The sequence below is a fragment of the Dipodomys ordii genome, unplaced genomic scaffold (assembly GCF_000151885.1).
Source record: "Dipodomys ordii isolate 6190 unplaced genomic scaffold, Dord_2.0 Scaffold87, whole genome shotgun sequence".
NCBI lineage: Eukaryota > Metazoa > Chordata > Mammalia > Rodentia > Heteromyidae > Dipodomys > Dipodomys ordii.
This window is the reverse complement of record NW_012267303.1, coordinates 879,955-893,975: the sequence shown is the minus strand read 5'-3', so window position 1 is coordinate 893,975 and position 14,021 is coordinate 879,955. Positions and strand designations below refer to the sequence as shown.

General features: G+C 54.5%; 2 protein-coding genes across 6 annotated transcripts in view; both read right to left on the bottom strand.

Moving 5' to 3' along the window:
- The window catches only part of Trmu (tRNA 5-methylaminomethyl-2-thiouridylate methyltransferase), a 16,014-nt gene extending 5,767 nt beyond the window's left edge, over positions 1 to 10,247 (bottom strand). The window contains exons 1-5 of one of the 5 annotated variants that reach the window (XM_013025747.1): positions 10,161 to 10,247; positions 7,421 to 7,586; positions 4,885 to 4,991; positions 3,732 to 3,854; positions 371 to 543 (exon numbers count right to left, since the gene is read on the bottom strand). In XM_013025747.1, coding sequence (XP_012881201.1) covers positions 371 to 543; positions 3,732 to 3,854; positions 4,885 to 4,991; positions 7,421 to 7,586; positions 10,161 to 10,242 — 651 coding nt within the window. In that variant the 5' untranslated portion in view covers positions 10,243 to 10,247. Of the gene's footprint in view, positions 1 to 370; positions 544 to 3,731; positions 3,855 to 4,884; positions 4,992 to 7,420; positions 7,587 to 8,634; positions 8,751 to 9,669; positions 9,839 to 10,160 lie in introns of those variants that run through there. The other 4 variants (XM_013025748.1, XM_013025749.1, XM_013025750.1 and 1 more) reach the window with 4 other exon arrangements.
- A 2,375-nt stretch (positions 10,248 to 12,622) lies between these two features.
- Gtse1 (G-2 and S-phase expressed 1) overlaps positions 12,623 to 14,021 on the bottom strand; it is a 15,914-nt gene continuing 14,515 nt past the window's right edge. Inside the window, exons 10-11 of the mRNA XM_013025718.1 lie at positions 13,688 to 13,986; positions 12,623 to 12,988 (exon numbers count right to left, since the gene is read on the bottom strand). Coding sequence (XP_012881172.1) covers positions 12,905 to 12,988; positions 13,688 to 13,986 — 383 coding nt within the window. The 3' untranslated portion in view covers positions 12,623 to 12,904. The remainder of the gene's footprint in view (positions 12,989 to 13,687; positions 13,987 to 14,021) is intronic.

Below are 14,021 nucleotides of genomic sequence, written 5' to 3'. Positions count from 1 at the left end.
GTCTGTAGGAGGGATGTGCTGTCGGGGGTCTGTAGGAGGGGTGTGCTGTCTGGGGTCTGTAGGATTGGTGTGCTGTCTCAGGGTCTGTAGGAGGGATGTGCTGTCTGGGCCCGGGGTCTGCAGGGTATGCTGGAAATCTGAGTGCAGACAGCTACCAAGCTGCCCCCAGGTCAGCTAGTGAGGCTGCTGGAGAGCTCCTGCCACACACGGCAAGGGAGCAAGGAGGCAAGCCTCGGCCTCAGCCAAATCCCCGTCAGCAGGCCTCTGCCTTGACAGTGGCCAGTCCTGGGAAGGGACCACACAGCTGGCTTCGCCCTGTAACAAGGTGGCAAAAGCGTGCACAAACCATGGGCAAACGGCTTCCTCTCACCTCCTTCTTCTGAAGCACATGATGCAGTCTATTTTCAGCTGCTATTTTCTTGACAAAACTTTTTGTCAGCCCCCCCAGAGGGAAGATGGTTCTTCTCAGGGCATCCTGGGAGACCTGGCTGAGAAAGAAGGTCTGGTCTTTAAAGCTGTCAGCGGCTTGGAGAAGTTTTACAGCTGCCAGGAGTAAAGAACAAAAAATGTTGCCTTTAGTAACACCTTCTGTTTACTTGGTCACCTGCCTGTCACTAGCTGACAACTGGGAAAAAACCAGTGGAGATGCTCACCCCTTGCTCATCTACCTCAGAAAAATAGAGCAAGGTCACTGGTTCACAGACATTCAAAGGTGAAATACCACCTGAAGCGATGAAGGAAACTGCCTGGAGTCCACTGACGCCTGCCAGATGCTGCTCTAACACTGTAATAAAAGGAAGGAAGCGGCTACGCTAAGCTGTGAACAACTACGGGCTTTAAGCGTCTGAGCCACTGGCTCCATGGAGGAGGACCAGAGCTTCCTAGCTGGGAACTGTTGGGTTCCAGGCGCCCGATTCCAGGCTGGAATCAGGATGCCAGCGTTTCAGCTTTTCACCCTTGCTCACATCAGTGTTAGAGATGCCACAGGCCATGCGCAGAGCACGCCACGAGAGGCAGGCATCCCAGTGGTGGGCCCGTGGTGCACAGTAACCCTGGAGCGCTGCCCCATGCTGGCTCTCATGCAAGTCCCATTTTACTGACAAGAACTGCAGGCAGGAAGCCCACAATGCTGCAGAGCCCTGCACGCCAGGTGAGTTGAGTCAGCAGCACTGTTTCAAGATTAGCTCTGTGAAACAGTGTTGGATGCAGAAATACCTCCTAACATCGCAAGTATCATATGTTTTCTTCTAGTTCTGACTTATTTTTAAACAAATTAAAAATCTGAATTAGTTTGTAGCTTGTAGTCCTAGCTACTCAGGAGGCTGAGATCTGAGGATCGTGGTTTGAAGCCAGCCTGCGCAGGAAAGTGTTCTACTCTTCCCCCAATGAACCAGTAGAAAGCCAGAAGTGGGGCTGGGAGTGTGGCCTAGGGTAGAGCGCTTGCCTAGCATGCATGAAGCCCTGGATTTGATTCCTCAGTACCACATAAACAGAACATAAATAAAAGAAATAAAATATGGGAGAGAGAGAGAGAGTTTATCTTTTTTTTTTTAAGCCAGAAGTGCAGCTCGAGTTCAAGTGCTAGCCTTGAGCAGGGACAGCACCCAGGCCCTGAGTTCATGCGCTAAATAAGACCAGCAAAAAGGTCTTAACTTTGCACAAAGGAAGCGGCTACGCTAAGGTGTAATGAATGGAAGGAAGCAGCTACGCTAAGCTGTGACGGCAGGAAGGAAGTGGCTACGCTAAGCTGTGACGGCAGGAAGGAAGCGGCTACGCTAAGCTGTGACGGCAGGAAGGAAGCAGCTACGCTATAATGAATGGAAGGAAGCAGCTACGCTAAGCTGTGACTGGCAGGAAGGAAGCAGCTACGCTAAGCTGTGACGGCAGGAAGGAAGCAGCTATGCTAAGCTGTAATGAAAGGAAGGAAGCAGCTATGCTAAGCTGTGACGGCAGGAAGGAAGCAGCTATGCTAAGCTGTAACGGCAGGAAGGAAGCAGCTACGCTAAGCTGTGACTGGCAGGAAGGAAGCAGCTATGCTAAGCTGTAATGAAAGGAAGGAAGCAGCTACGCTAAGCTGTGACTGGCAGGCCGACACCAGGCCCACTGGTACATGGGAACCTCAGCACGCCTCCGCTTCGTCCATCCATTTGCTCTCCAGGCCATGGTGGTGGTCACGGGGCCAGGCCCACAGCTACCGCCAACCAGGGGCCAGGCCTCTGCTCTGCCCTGCCCGATCTCTCAGCCACGGCCACTAAACAAGCAAACAGAGCCGTGGTGTGCCCCACACAGCACAGACACCACCACGCCGCCGGCCCTGCACTCCACACCAACTCAGCCACGCCGCCGGCCCTGCACTCCACACCAACCCAGCCATGCCGCCGGCCCTGCACTCCACACCAACCCAGCCACGCACCAGTGCGACGTCCTAGGCAAGGGGAGTATCTACTCAGGATGGGAACACCCCATCAGCTCCAGCACCTCAAAGCCTTGCTGACGGCGAGTCCTATAGAGGGGGCTGTGCATCTGGTTCTAAGCCAGGTCCTGGACACAGCAAAAGGGGCCAGAAGAGGCTCAGAGACGGCGGCCACGACCCCCTTCCACCAATGGGACAGTCAGTAGGGGCTGCTTGAGCACTTCCCTTGTGCAGACGGCAGAGAAGCCAAGATGGCCCCTGTGCCGGGCACCAAGATCACCACCGCCTGCTCACAGGGCTTGTGGCGCCGCAGAGGGTATTCAGGGAGCCTGGCCCAGCACGGAGAGCAGGTCAGGGTGAGCTCCACCCCTCGGCACCCAGGCCCGCGGCACCCTGCTCCTGCCAGGGTGTAGCCTGCTAGGCAGCTGCAGGTGGGCCGTGCGCGGGGTCTGCCAGGCCCATGGCCCATGCTGTGGTGTGGAGCCTGCGGACCTCTGTGCTCGTGTGCCCCAGGCCAGGCACACTGCAGCCTCCCCGCTGCCTGACACGCCTCGCCAGAAAGGCGAACCCTCACCTTTTGGCATTTACAGGCAAGTCTGTGCCCAGTCATGGCATGAAGCCACCGCACTGCTAGCTAGCCTGCGCTGTGTCACACCAAATCTCAAGCCTCAAAAACTAAGCCTACAGCACCCCCATTACTGCCCAATATGTCCTCGGATGTTTCTGGGTATTAACAGTACCAACAGATGACAACGGCCCTAGATATGATTCTTGATTTTACCCAACCACCATCCAGGCGCACACTCGCTCGCGCCCCCCCCCCCCCGCCCGCCCTCTCCCAGTCTCGAACTCAAGGCCTTGTGCTTGCTGAGTAGAACCATTCTTCCAGGTCATTTTTGATTTAGGTTTGTTTTTTTGTTTTTCCTGAATAGGGTTCTATATTTTGCCCTGGATCAGGCGTGGACTGTGATCCTCTCAGCCTGGGTAGCTGGGATGACAGGTGCATGTATTTGTTAACTTATTCAATTTTTGGCCTGAGCTGGCCTCAAACTACCCTCCGCCCGCTCTCTGCCTGTGGAGAAGCTGGCACTGCAGTCGTGAGCCATGGTGCCCAGAGGGGCACCTTTCTGTGTCCACCCACGGGCCCTCAAGGAACGAGCCCCACTGGTAACTGCTCCTTTGCACACATGACTCAAACCACCAGCGAGCTTGGAGCTTGGAGCGCCCAGGCAGGGCAGCGTGGCAGCGTGGCATGCGTGCTCAGACCACAATGTCTTTCTTCCACATATTTCACTGTGACCTGAGCACTTGAACTTACCATTTCGCACTTCAAATCGATTCCTGAAAAGCCCTTGTGGTCTCTTAACGTGCTTCTGCTCAAAGACTTCTTCATCTTCCAGTGAAGTCCTGGCATAGTGACCGGTGGCAACGGCATCTGCTCCTGTGGGATAAACATCCAAGGAGGCCATGTGAGGCTCCACAAGCGCCGAGGCCGTGGGGCACTGCAGAGTGGCCTGACAGAGAAAGCCACGCACGCATGTGTGCGTCCACACCCTCCAACAGCAAACCCTGGGGGCAGAGGCCCACATGACACCTGAGGCAAACTACCACAGCCCCTCATTTAAGGTTAGACAAAACCTTGCTACAGAGGTTTAGGACATCTTTTAAACGTCAGTATCTACCTATCAGTCATTCTAGCTTAATAATCACATGTGCAGAGTTATTTTGCTGGTCCTGGGGCTTGAACTCACAGTTTGGGCACTGCCCAAGCTTCTTTTCCTCAAGGCTGCTTGAACTACAGCTCCATTTCTGGCTTTTTCTGTGATTGGAGATAAGAGTTTCACGGACTTTCTTGACTTCAAACCATGATCCTCAGATCCCAGCCTCCTGAGTAGCTAATAATAGGCATGAGCCACCAAGGCCCAGCTTAATTGTGTTTTTCACATGCCTTTTTTTAAAAAGTGTACGCGGGGGCTGGGAAGGTGGCTCAGTGGTAGAGCACTTGCCTTGCATATATGAGGCCCTGGGTTCAATTCCTCAGCACTACATAAGCAAAAAGAAAAAAAGCTGCAAGTGGTAGAGCGCTAGTCTTGAGCTGAAGAGCTGAGGGACAGCGCCCAGGCCCAGAGTTCAGGCCCCACGACTGGACCCCCCCCCAAAAAAAAAAAAGTGTACACAGTTAACTTACTGCTGATTTAAAGTTACAATCTAGTTAAAGCTACAATCTAAGCGTCCTCCTCATCCTGGGGCACTGTCACTTCTCAGCCCTGTGGCCAGCGACCCCACAGCACCTCTCCTCAAAATCGCTTGAGTGATGACATTGTCTGTGCCACAACGAACAGCCCCTGCTCCACTTCATCAGAAAGTTCTTCCTCAACCAGTCAATGTTTCCTTCTTGAAGAGGAAACTTCACAAGTTTTAGCTTCTGACTGTGTGAAGATCTGAGTTTTTCAAACAAAAGCGTTTCTCACCGAGATTATCCATGGCGTAATGGTAGAAGCAGCGGAACTTGATGTGCTTGTTGCACATTATGTCGGGGTTGGGTGTTCTTCCTTTTTCATACTCATTCAGAAAGTCACTGGGATAAGAGAAAAAGACTTTTTAGTTCTTTCTGGTGTGGTGGGGAGAAGAGTGGAATGGGATTTGAACTCAGCCTCATGTTTATACTCTACCACTTGAACCATATCACCAGATCTTTTTTGCTTTTATTTTCCACAAAGAACTTCATTTTTGCTAACTTCAGACTTTGATTCTACCTCACCATGTGTACCTCACCATGCCTAGTTGACTTTTTAGTTCTAAGTATGAAGCAAACATCAGAAATTAAATCAGCTCAATTATTTGTTTAATGTGCATTCTTTTTTGTGCCAGTTTGGGGCTTGAACTCAAGGCCTGTGCACTGTCCCTGAGCTTTTGTGCTCAAGGCTACTGTTCTACCACTTTGAGCCAAAGCACCATTTCCAGCTTTTTGTTAGTTCACTGGAGATAAGAGTCTCATGGACTTTCCTGTCTGGACTGGCTTTCACCATCATCCTCAGATCTCCGCCTCCTGAGTAGCTAGGCTTACAGACATGAGCCATGATGCCCAGCTGGAATTTCTTCTTGCCTTACCAAAACTTCTGCAACACTGATGAGCTCCAGTACCCAGCCATTACCCCTATTTTTGTCAAGCATCTGCTCAGAGCCGAGGGCCCATGCCAGAGGCTGAGATAACTAAGAAGCCTGCACAAAGAACGAGGTGGGTGCTGTGGCTCCAGCAGCACTGCCTTCCCGGGGCTGGCATGAGAAGAGGCGGGCACACACGCCTGCTCCCCACAGCTTCTCAACACAAGAGGCCCGCGGGAGGGGAGACGGACCTGGGTCATGAAGGAGACAAACACCGAGAGTCGCAATGCGACTCCGCCACACGGGGGGCGGTGTTCTGTTCTGACTGGACATGGGAGAGGTCACTATCACAAGCAAGCCTGGCGAGAATTTCAATCTTAGGATTCACTCCGAGCCTATTCTAGGAATTAAAAAAAAAAATCAGTACATTTTGGTATGTGTGACTATTTTCTCATTTGAAGCTTTCTGATGAGGACTTACAAAGGTAACGATGGCCAAGATGCACTGCGAGAGCAGAATAGGTCTGTTCCCCATCACGCTCCAGATCTGCAAGAACACGCCATGCACCGCTTCACCTGGTGAAGGCAGCAGGCTGTCCGCTGGACAGCCCCAAAGGAAATGTAAAAATTCCCAGCTCTGTGTGTGGCCATGGCCCAATAAACTCCCTCCACCACAGACTCTGAGCCATACGTGAAAAAGAGATGAATGCTTAACCAGGTTAGGTGTGATATGTGTGGTTAGCTACTTCCAGAACAGAAGATGGGAACGTGTACCCGAGGCATTAGCGGACACTATGGAGGAGCAGCCCGGCCTGATCCTCCAGAAGGAGGACCCTTCTCACCTGGGTGAGGGAGATGCCAATTAGGAGAATAGAATACTTGGGCTGAAAGTATGGCTCAAATGGTAGAGTGCCTATCTAGCAACCCCAGTACTGCCCAGGGTAAAGAGAAAAAAAAAAAGGGACTTGAACTGTCTTGAGGCCAAGGGGGTCTTAAACAAGGGGCTCTTTTTCCCCCTGAAGGAAATTTCTGGGCTAGAGAGCCCTCCCTGAGAACACCTGAACTCAGCTGGAGGAGCACGCCAAGCCACACCCATGAGCAGCCAGGACCAAGCAAAAGGCACGATGGACCACAGTTTGCCCGAGCCCCAGGAACAGGGCTGTGACCACAAAGCTGCAGACCCTCACAGCGCCACGGCCTTTCAGTCCCTCGGGAGCAGCGCTCATGGGGGCGTCCGGGAATGTGGAGAAAGGATGCGGTGGCACACACTGGCCGGGAAGCGGGGTTTTATCCCAGCTCTACTCCTCTCCTCTACCACCTCCGCCTCTCCTCTTCCTCCACACTGCCTCGTACCCTACGTGAGTGTCTTCTCTCCTCCTGGGCCATTCCACTCAAGCCCCCCTTCGGGTCAGTGCAGTCGCCTCCCGTGCACTCCACGCTGGTCCACCTCCTCTCACCGGAGGCATGCCCACCCGTGCCACCCCCCCCACACACAGGCCCCACAGGATCCCCACAGCAAGGTGCACACACCTCTTGGTTCCCTAGCATGCAGTACACTCAGTGATCACAGTGGGGACGGCAGTAGACTTTATCAAAGTTCTGCTTGACTCTTATTTTGAAAAGGCATGGGGCAGTGTACCGCAACTCTATCTCCGTGCCTCTCAACTACTGACACACACGGCACCCACGTGATTCAGAAAGGCAGAGAGACTTTTAGAGGCAAAGCGGCAGGGGAGTGCCGAGTGACACGGTACTCAGGCGCTGAAGCTGTCACACTTGGGCACCACTGCCAGAAGGCCCACCAGGCTGCGGGCCGGCTCCTCTGGCTGTGAGGATCCTTGAAAGGAGAGCACGCAGCACACCGGAGCCCCCTGTGCACTGCCCCCCTCACCCCCCAACCCACCTGAACACCTCATTCCAGTACTCCTTCACGTAGGACACTTGGTGGAAAGGGATGTCGAGGATCTGGCAGACCCGGTAGGCATCCTCGCAGTCTCTGTCGGCCGTGCAGACGCCATGCTCATCCAGCGAGTCCCAGTTCTTCATAAACACCCCCGTCACCTGGTAACCTGGGGGAGGAGAGCGGATCACAGGATGCCGAGCTTCCCGCCACACCACTCCACATCGCCGCACCACACGGCATGCCATGCCACGTGCCGCACCACCACGCCCAGGAGCTGCTCCAAGGCCCCCAGAGCCTTGCACAGCACGCGTCCCATCATGCAGGGCCCCCAAAGGGGGCAGGGGATTTTTTTCCTTTTTATGTCTCTACCTATGCATCTTCAAGTTCGTTAGCCTGCAGGAGGAACTGAGCCAATGATTCACAGATCAGCAGCAAATGAAAACACTACCACTCAGTTACCAAGAGCCTGAATTCATTTCAAAAGTTATGTTCTGCTACCAAGACTCAGAAGTTATCAGATCAAAGACAATTACAGGCCAGGCGTTGGTGGCTCACACTGTAATCCTAACTACTCAGGAGGCTGATATCTGAGGATCACAGTTCAAAGCCAGCCAGGGCAGGAAAGTCCATGAAACTCTTATCTCCAATAAACCACCAGAAAACTGGAAGTGGCGCTGTGGCTCAAGTGGTAGAGCGCTTGCCTTGAGCTCAAGAGCTGAGGGACAGCGCTCAGGCCCAGACCGACAAAAAAAAAAAAAAAAAAGACAATTACAGTTTTGCGTATTTTATCTGGCACAGGAGCAACTCAGTGATGAGTGCTTGCTTAGCATGGGTGAGGCTCTGGCACCAAAATCAATTCCCAGCACCAAAGTGTAAATTTTGGATATCGCTTACTATAAAGGCTCTACCACTGCATATTTCATAATGCAGCTTTCCCCTTTCCTATTGTGATACAGCACACAGCCACGTATGAGAAAGACCTCTGTGGCCCCCACACCCTCCATTCAAACTATCCCATATGAACAATGTCTCTTCTACAAAGGAAATACAGAGCACTTGTCCGCTAAGTCTTAAGAGTGCCTCATGAGACAAGGATTTGCCAACAAACTTTGGTCCAAGTGACAATGTCATCATATTCACAAGGCCACATTGGCCTCAAGCAGGCCCTTACTCCTGTGTCTGGAAGCCCCTGATCCTCCTATTCTAGAACTTACCATACTGTGCTCAGCTCTTCAGCCAGTCTCCAGCCCTTCCTAAAGCAGGAAGCTCCTCAAGTGTAACTGTGCTTAATTCAAGCCTGTGTCTACATGCTGACAGTCCCCACAATGTCCAAGAAAGAGTTTGTCAAATGAATAAACCCTAAATACAGAGGCTTTTTGTTTGCTTGTGTGCTAGTACTGGGGCTTGAACTCAGGACCTTGTGCTCTTGCTTGACTTTTTTTTTTGCTCAAGAATGGCATGCTACCACTTGAGCCACACCTCCACTCCCAATACTACTATCACTACTTCTTTCTTCTCCTTCTCTTTTTTGAAGGTATTGAGTTAAAAAATCCTGGAGCCTTGAGCTTGATACCACTGAGTCTCCAGCTTCTATGCACAGAGTTATAAGACTCTGCTCTTCTCACACCTCACTTGCCCGACTGTTCTTCCCATGAGCCACTGCTGGGCGCACAGACCGTCACTCTACATGGCTCCTCAACTCCCCACGGGACATTAATTAAAGAGCCTTCAATGCCAAATCCAGAGGACAATGCTTCTTTCTGGTATTTCTATCAGCTCTCTCCACAGAGGAAAACCCAAGGAAAGCTACAATATGATCAAGGGGGACAGTGTGGAGGGAGACAGTCTTTCTCAAGAAGGAAAACAGTGTACCTGGAAGAACATGGCTAGTCTACTTCATCTCCCCAAACACCCTCCTTCACAAACCTTCAACCGCTCGGACCTGCCCATCAGTATTATCCTCAAGACCCCAAAATAGTACTCCTCTGTGCCCTGCCCTGCCTGCCCTGCCCAGACGCAGCCAGGACCTGGGCCTCTGCACTCCTGCCTGTGCTGCTGACTCTACCTCTGCTCAAAAACCTCCACCTCCAGGACGCTGACTTTGATCCTTTCTCTCTTCCCAAATGATGTAAGACGGAGGTCCGCTGACCTCTGCCCTGGACACTTGACTACACCTTTGCTAACAGCAGTGGCGGCTGATCTTTACTAACCCTCATTACCCCTGCCTGTGCACTAGACAAGGGTGAGACCTTTTGAATCCTACAGCAGCTCCCGGAGTGGATAAGGGCTTGCACGTCGGCAGGTGGCTCTGCGCACGGGGACCCGGCCAGGCCCGGAACACCTGTGAGCACTCTGGGGGAGTCTGTAGCGCAGGCAAGGGAGAGCGCAGAGCAGCTCGGAGTCAACCAGGAGCCGAGGCCCGGCCTCCACGCAGCGGCCTGCACCGGGCGGGCGGACAGGCCCAGGCCGGCCGAGGCCCGGGCGGCACCCGCAAGGGTGGGCCCCGCCCTCCGCGGGCGCAGGCCCCGCCCTCCGCGGTCTTTCCTAGCCCCGCCCCCGGAGCGCAGGCCCCGCCCCTAGGCCCCAGCCTCGCCACGCCCACGAGGTGGGGGCCGCGCGGGAGCTCGCGCTCGCCCGCACGGACCCCCGGCGGCCTCCGGCGCCGGCTGAGGCCGGGAGAGGCAGCGGCCCGTCCGAGTCCGCGCGGGGCGGAGCCCCTGGCGTGGACCGCGCCCCTCACCTCTCCGCTTCAGCAGCAGCGCGGCCACGGCGCTGTCCACGCCGCCGGACAGCGCGCACACCACGCGCCGCGCCACCTGCATCCGCCCGCCGCTCGCTCCGCGCCCGCCTCCCGGGCCGCCGCCGCGCCGCGCCGGAAGTCCCGCCCTCGCCGGCGTGGGCGCTGCGGGCCGGCCGGAAGCGCACTCCCGACTCCCTGCGTTCCGCCCCGCCGGCGGGCCCCCGCGGTCCTTCCCGCCGCGCCGCGGCGCCGACTGGGAGCCGTCGAGGCACGACGCGGCTGCCGGCGGAGAACGCACTGGAAGGGGCGCGGGGCGCGGCGCCGGCCGGGAGGCCTGCGGAGGGCGGTGTGCGGGCCTGGCCGGTGCCCCCCTGGGCGGCCGCAGCGGCCTCGGGGGAGGACAGCACGCGGGCCAGCTCGGACGGCGGGACACCGCAGCCCGGCGTGCGGAGGGTGGGGGCCATGAGTGAAACCAGGGCCCGGCTGGCCAGGGCCCGCGGCCAGCAGCTCACCGAGGACGCCCGCACGGGCCAAGTCCAGGCCTTGTGCGGTTTGGATTTTGTCTTAGGAGGATCCCGGGGACTTGAACCCAGGGCCTGGGTGCTGCCCCTCGGCTTTCTCATTCTAGGCTGGGACTCAGCGCAGACCGAACTATAAAGCATAAATCTTAGCCTCAAAACAGTTCTTACCCCTAGAATGTGCCCAGTACTGTTTTGATTTTTATTGTTTAGACAGGCTGATACAACCCTGACTTCATGAAGGGTGTGATGACTGGAAAAACCGAAGGGATGAAGTGCAAATGGGGCTGGGAAGGTGGCTCACTGGTAGAGCGCTTGCCTTGCGTACACGAGGCCCTGGGTTCGATTCCTCAGCATCACATATGCAGGAAAAGCCGGAAGTGGTGCTGTGACTCAAGTGGTAGAAGGCTGGCCTTGAACTGCAGAGCTGAGGGACAGCGTCCAGGCCCTGAGTTCAAGCCCCACGACTGGCAAAAAAAAGTGCACATGGTTTTAAATCAGGCCAATTACTCCTCCCCCATCCCTCCTCACACACAGGTTGGCAATAAAATTGTGTTCCTCAAAAGGTTAACCGTGGGCATACAAGCACTCAGTGGGGGCAGTGGGAATTTAGGGTACACAGTGCCCTGCTCGAAGCCTCTCATTTTTCTAAAGACTACCTGAAAGGCATTGAGTTGTATGTCTCCCTTGTCCTATAAGATCTGTAGGTGCAATTAGCTAGACCCCATGTGTCCTGCACAAGTCTTTTGGACCTCTTGCCTGGGGTGAGGGATGGCTGTTTGGGTGTACTTCTCGCTCTGCAGTACATGTGTTAACTGTTATGCCACTGTCCTGAGTGATCTCTGGCACAGGAGGCCTGGAGGCAGCAGGAAGTAGTCACCACGACCAGCACCAACCAATGTCCTTATAGGGTCTTTCCCAAGGGGGAAAAGTGAGAAATCTGGAATTCATTCCACAAGTATTGAGCCTCCAATATGGGTAAGGCTGCATTCTCCTGGGATTTATGGGTACAGGGTTGTAGGACCTCTACCTTTTTGGGCTTGTCTGGTAGAGAGAGACCTTAAAAGCTACTTTAAGTAAACGTGTCTTGGCTACCTCCCCTCAAGCCTTGCACCAAGCCCTTGCTGTGCAGCCCTGTGCCCTGGCCTGGCTCACCCCGTGCCTTCCCCCGCTCCCGTGGCAGGCTCTCCTGGGGTCTGCAAGGCCCTGCCCAGTGGACAAGGAGCTCTGAAGGACAGCACTGATCCCCACCCCCTCCCGTCGCACTGGTTGGGCAGAGCAGACCCTATCCCTGTGTCCTAGTCACTCTTATCAGTGCTGAAGCTTCTATGGCAGTTTCCTCCATCCTCCACCCCAAGGGCCTCCTCTTGGGCCTCCCAGGCCCAACCTCACCACTCAGAGCCACAGAAGCCATGTAACAACAGTGAGACTAACCTACTTCTGGCACTCACGGGACCCTTTTCCCTTAGAATGGCTTAAGTAGCCGGCTGCCACCCTCCCAGATTAAAAGAGGTTCACCTTCCTGTGACCTTCACCATGTCATTCATCTTGTAGACAGTGTATCGTATTTTTCCTCTCTCAAGTCACAGGCCTCCATCGCTGTTGGCAGAGGAGGACCCCTGGGTGAGTCCCAGCCGATAGCCCCTGAGGCCTGGTCACTGGCCTAGCCCCTCCTTAGGTCCAGGCCATCCCTTCCTTACTGCCCACACTTCTCCTTCTAGACCCCAGCTGTCCAGAGCAGTCTCTTCCAGGTACGGTCTGCCACACCAGAACCAGATGGGTCCCCACTAGCTGTAGGTTCTGAGGGGCCTGTGCATACAGGGTGGGCAGGACACCTGCACTTAACACCAGCTCTTAAAGTCTGAAAACTATAGGTCTTGCATAGCAATTGGAGTGATGAAGACAGATAGGTACTTTTGAAAACCAAGTATGCTTTATTAATTAAATTTAACTTACATCTGGAATACGTAACTTTTTACGTAACTTTTTACACAAACTTTAAAACAGCAGCTATTTCACATACAGAAAGCACAAAGCAACATTCCTAACTCCCTACAGAGGAGGGACACCCTCAGGGCCACTGTGCCAATCCCAGGCCCAGCCCACCTTCTAGCCTCAAAAAGATATTTTCTGGCTTTTCCTCCCCCGACTCCCACATCAAACACAATTATTTTCTAAAAAAATTTTTTTCGGTCAAATGCCGCTTCAGTGAAGAGTATTCTCTACTCAGAACTTGAGAAGTGGAGAATCCATGTTTTCCTTGTTGGCCTCGGGGCTCAGCTGGATCAGCGGGGAGCCCAGGTCAATCAGCTGGAAGAGAGCAGAGGGGCAGGTTAACAGCTTCTCTGGGCTGGCCATCCCACAGCTCCCACTCCAGAGGCTGCAATGGCCTAGAAGACAGGTGGACCTGGGGCTTAGTTCCAGAAAAACTCAGTAGCCCAGTTCAGGTGCATTTAAGGGAACCTCAACCACTGTGACTAAGAGACTGGGAGGAATAAAGCCTCAGACCCTCACACATGGTACTGCCCCCTAACACCATGAATTTAAGGGAAAGAAGGGTACAGACAGGCCCTGACATCCAGGAAATCCAGGCCTCAGGGGCAGTGACTTCTTTTTCCTTCTTTTGGGAAGTACTAGGGTTTGAACTCAGGGCCTTGCATGTACCAGGCAGGCACTCTACCACTTGGGCCACACACCCAGTTCTTTGAGCTAACGTGGACCACGATCCTATTTTCACTTCCAGCATAGCTAGACAACGTGCACCCAGCTTTTACCTTCAAGATGGGGTCTCCCAAACTTTTGTCCCGAGTGGCCTCAAACTGCAATTCTCCTGATCTCCACATTCCACCCCCCCCAATCCTCTGTCCCCCAATAGTTAGGATTTCAGGTGTGAGCCAGCATGCCTAACTGGTGGGTGGCTTCTGAGAAGCTGAGGTCGAGTCACACATGGACTCAAGGGATTAAGAACGCAGGACTACAACACCCCAGACCCAAGTCAGCATGTATCACCTGCCGCTGTTCGGCTCGCGGGGGCTTTACTGCACCATTTCTGCCCACATCTGGGGTATTCATCATGAGGTCCATCAGGGGCCTGCTGTGCAGTCCCAGCCCGGCACCCATCTCAGGTGTACTGCAGAAGTTGATGAGAGGGATGGTGACGGGGGGTCTGCCTTCCTCAGGAGCGGTGCTGAGCTGATCCAGCCCCACGTCGATGAGGGGGAGGGCGGCTGGGGGTCTGCCTTCCTCAAGAGCGGTGCTGAGCTGATCCAGCCCCACGTCGATGAGGGGGAGGGCGGCTGGGGGTCTGCCTTCCTCAGGAGCGGTGCTGAGCTGATCCAGCCCC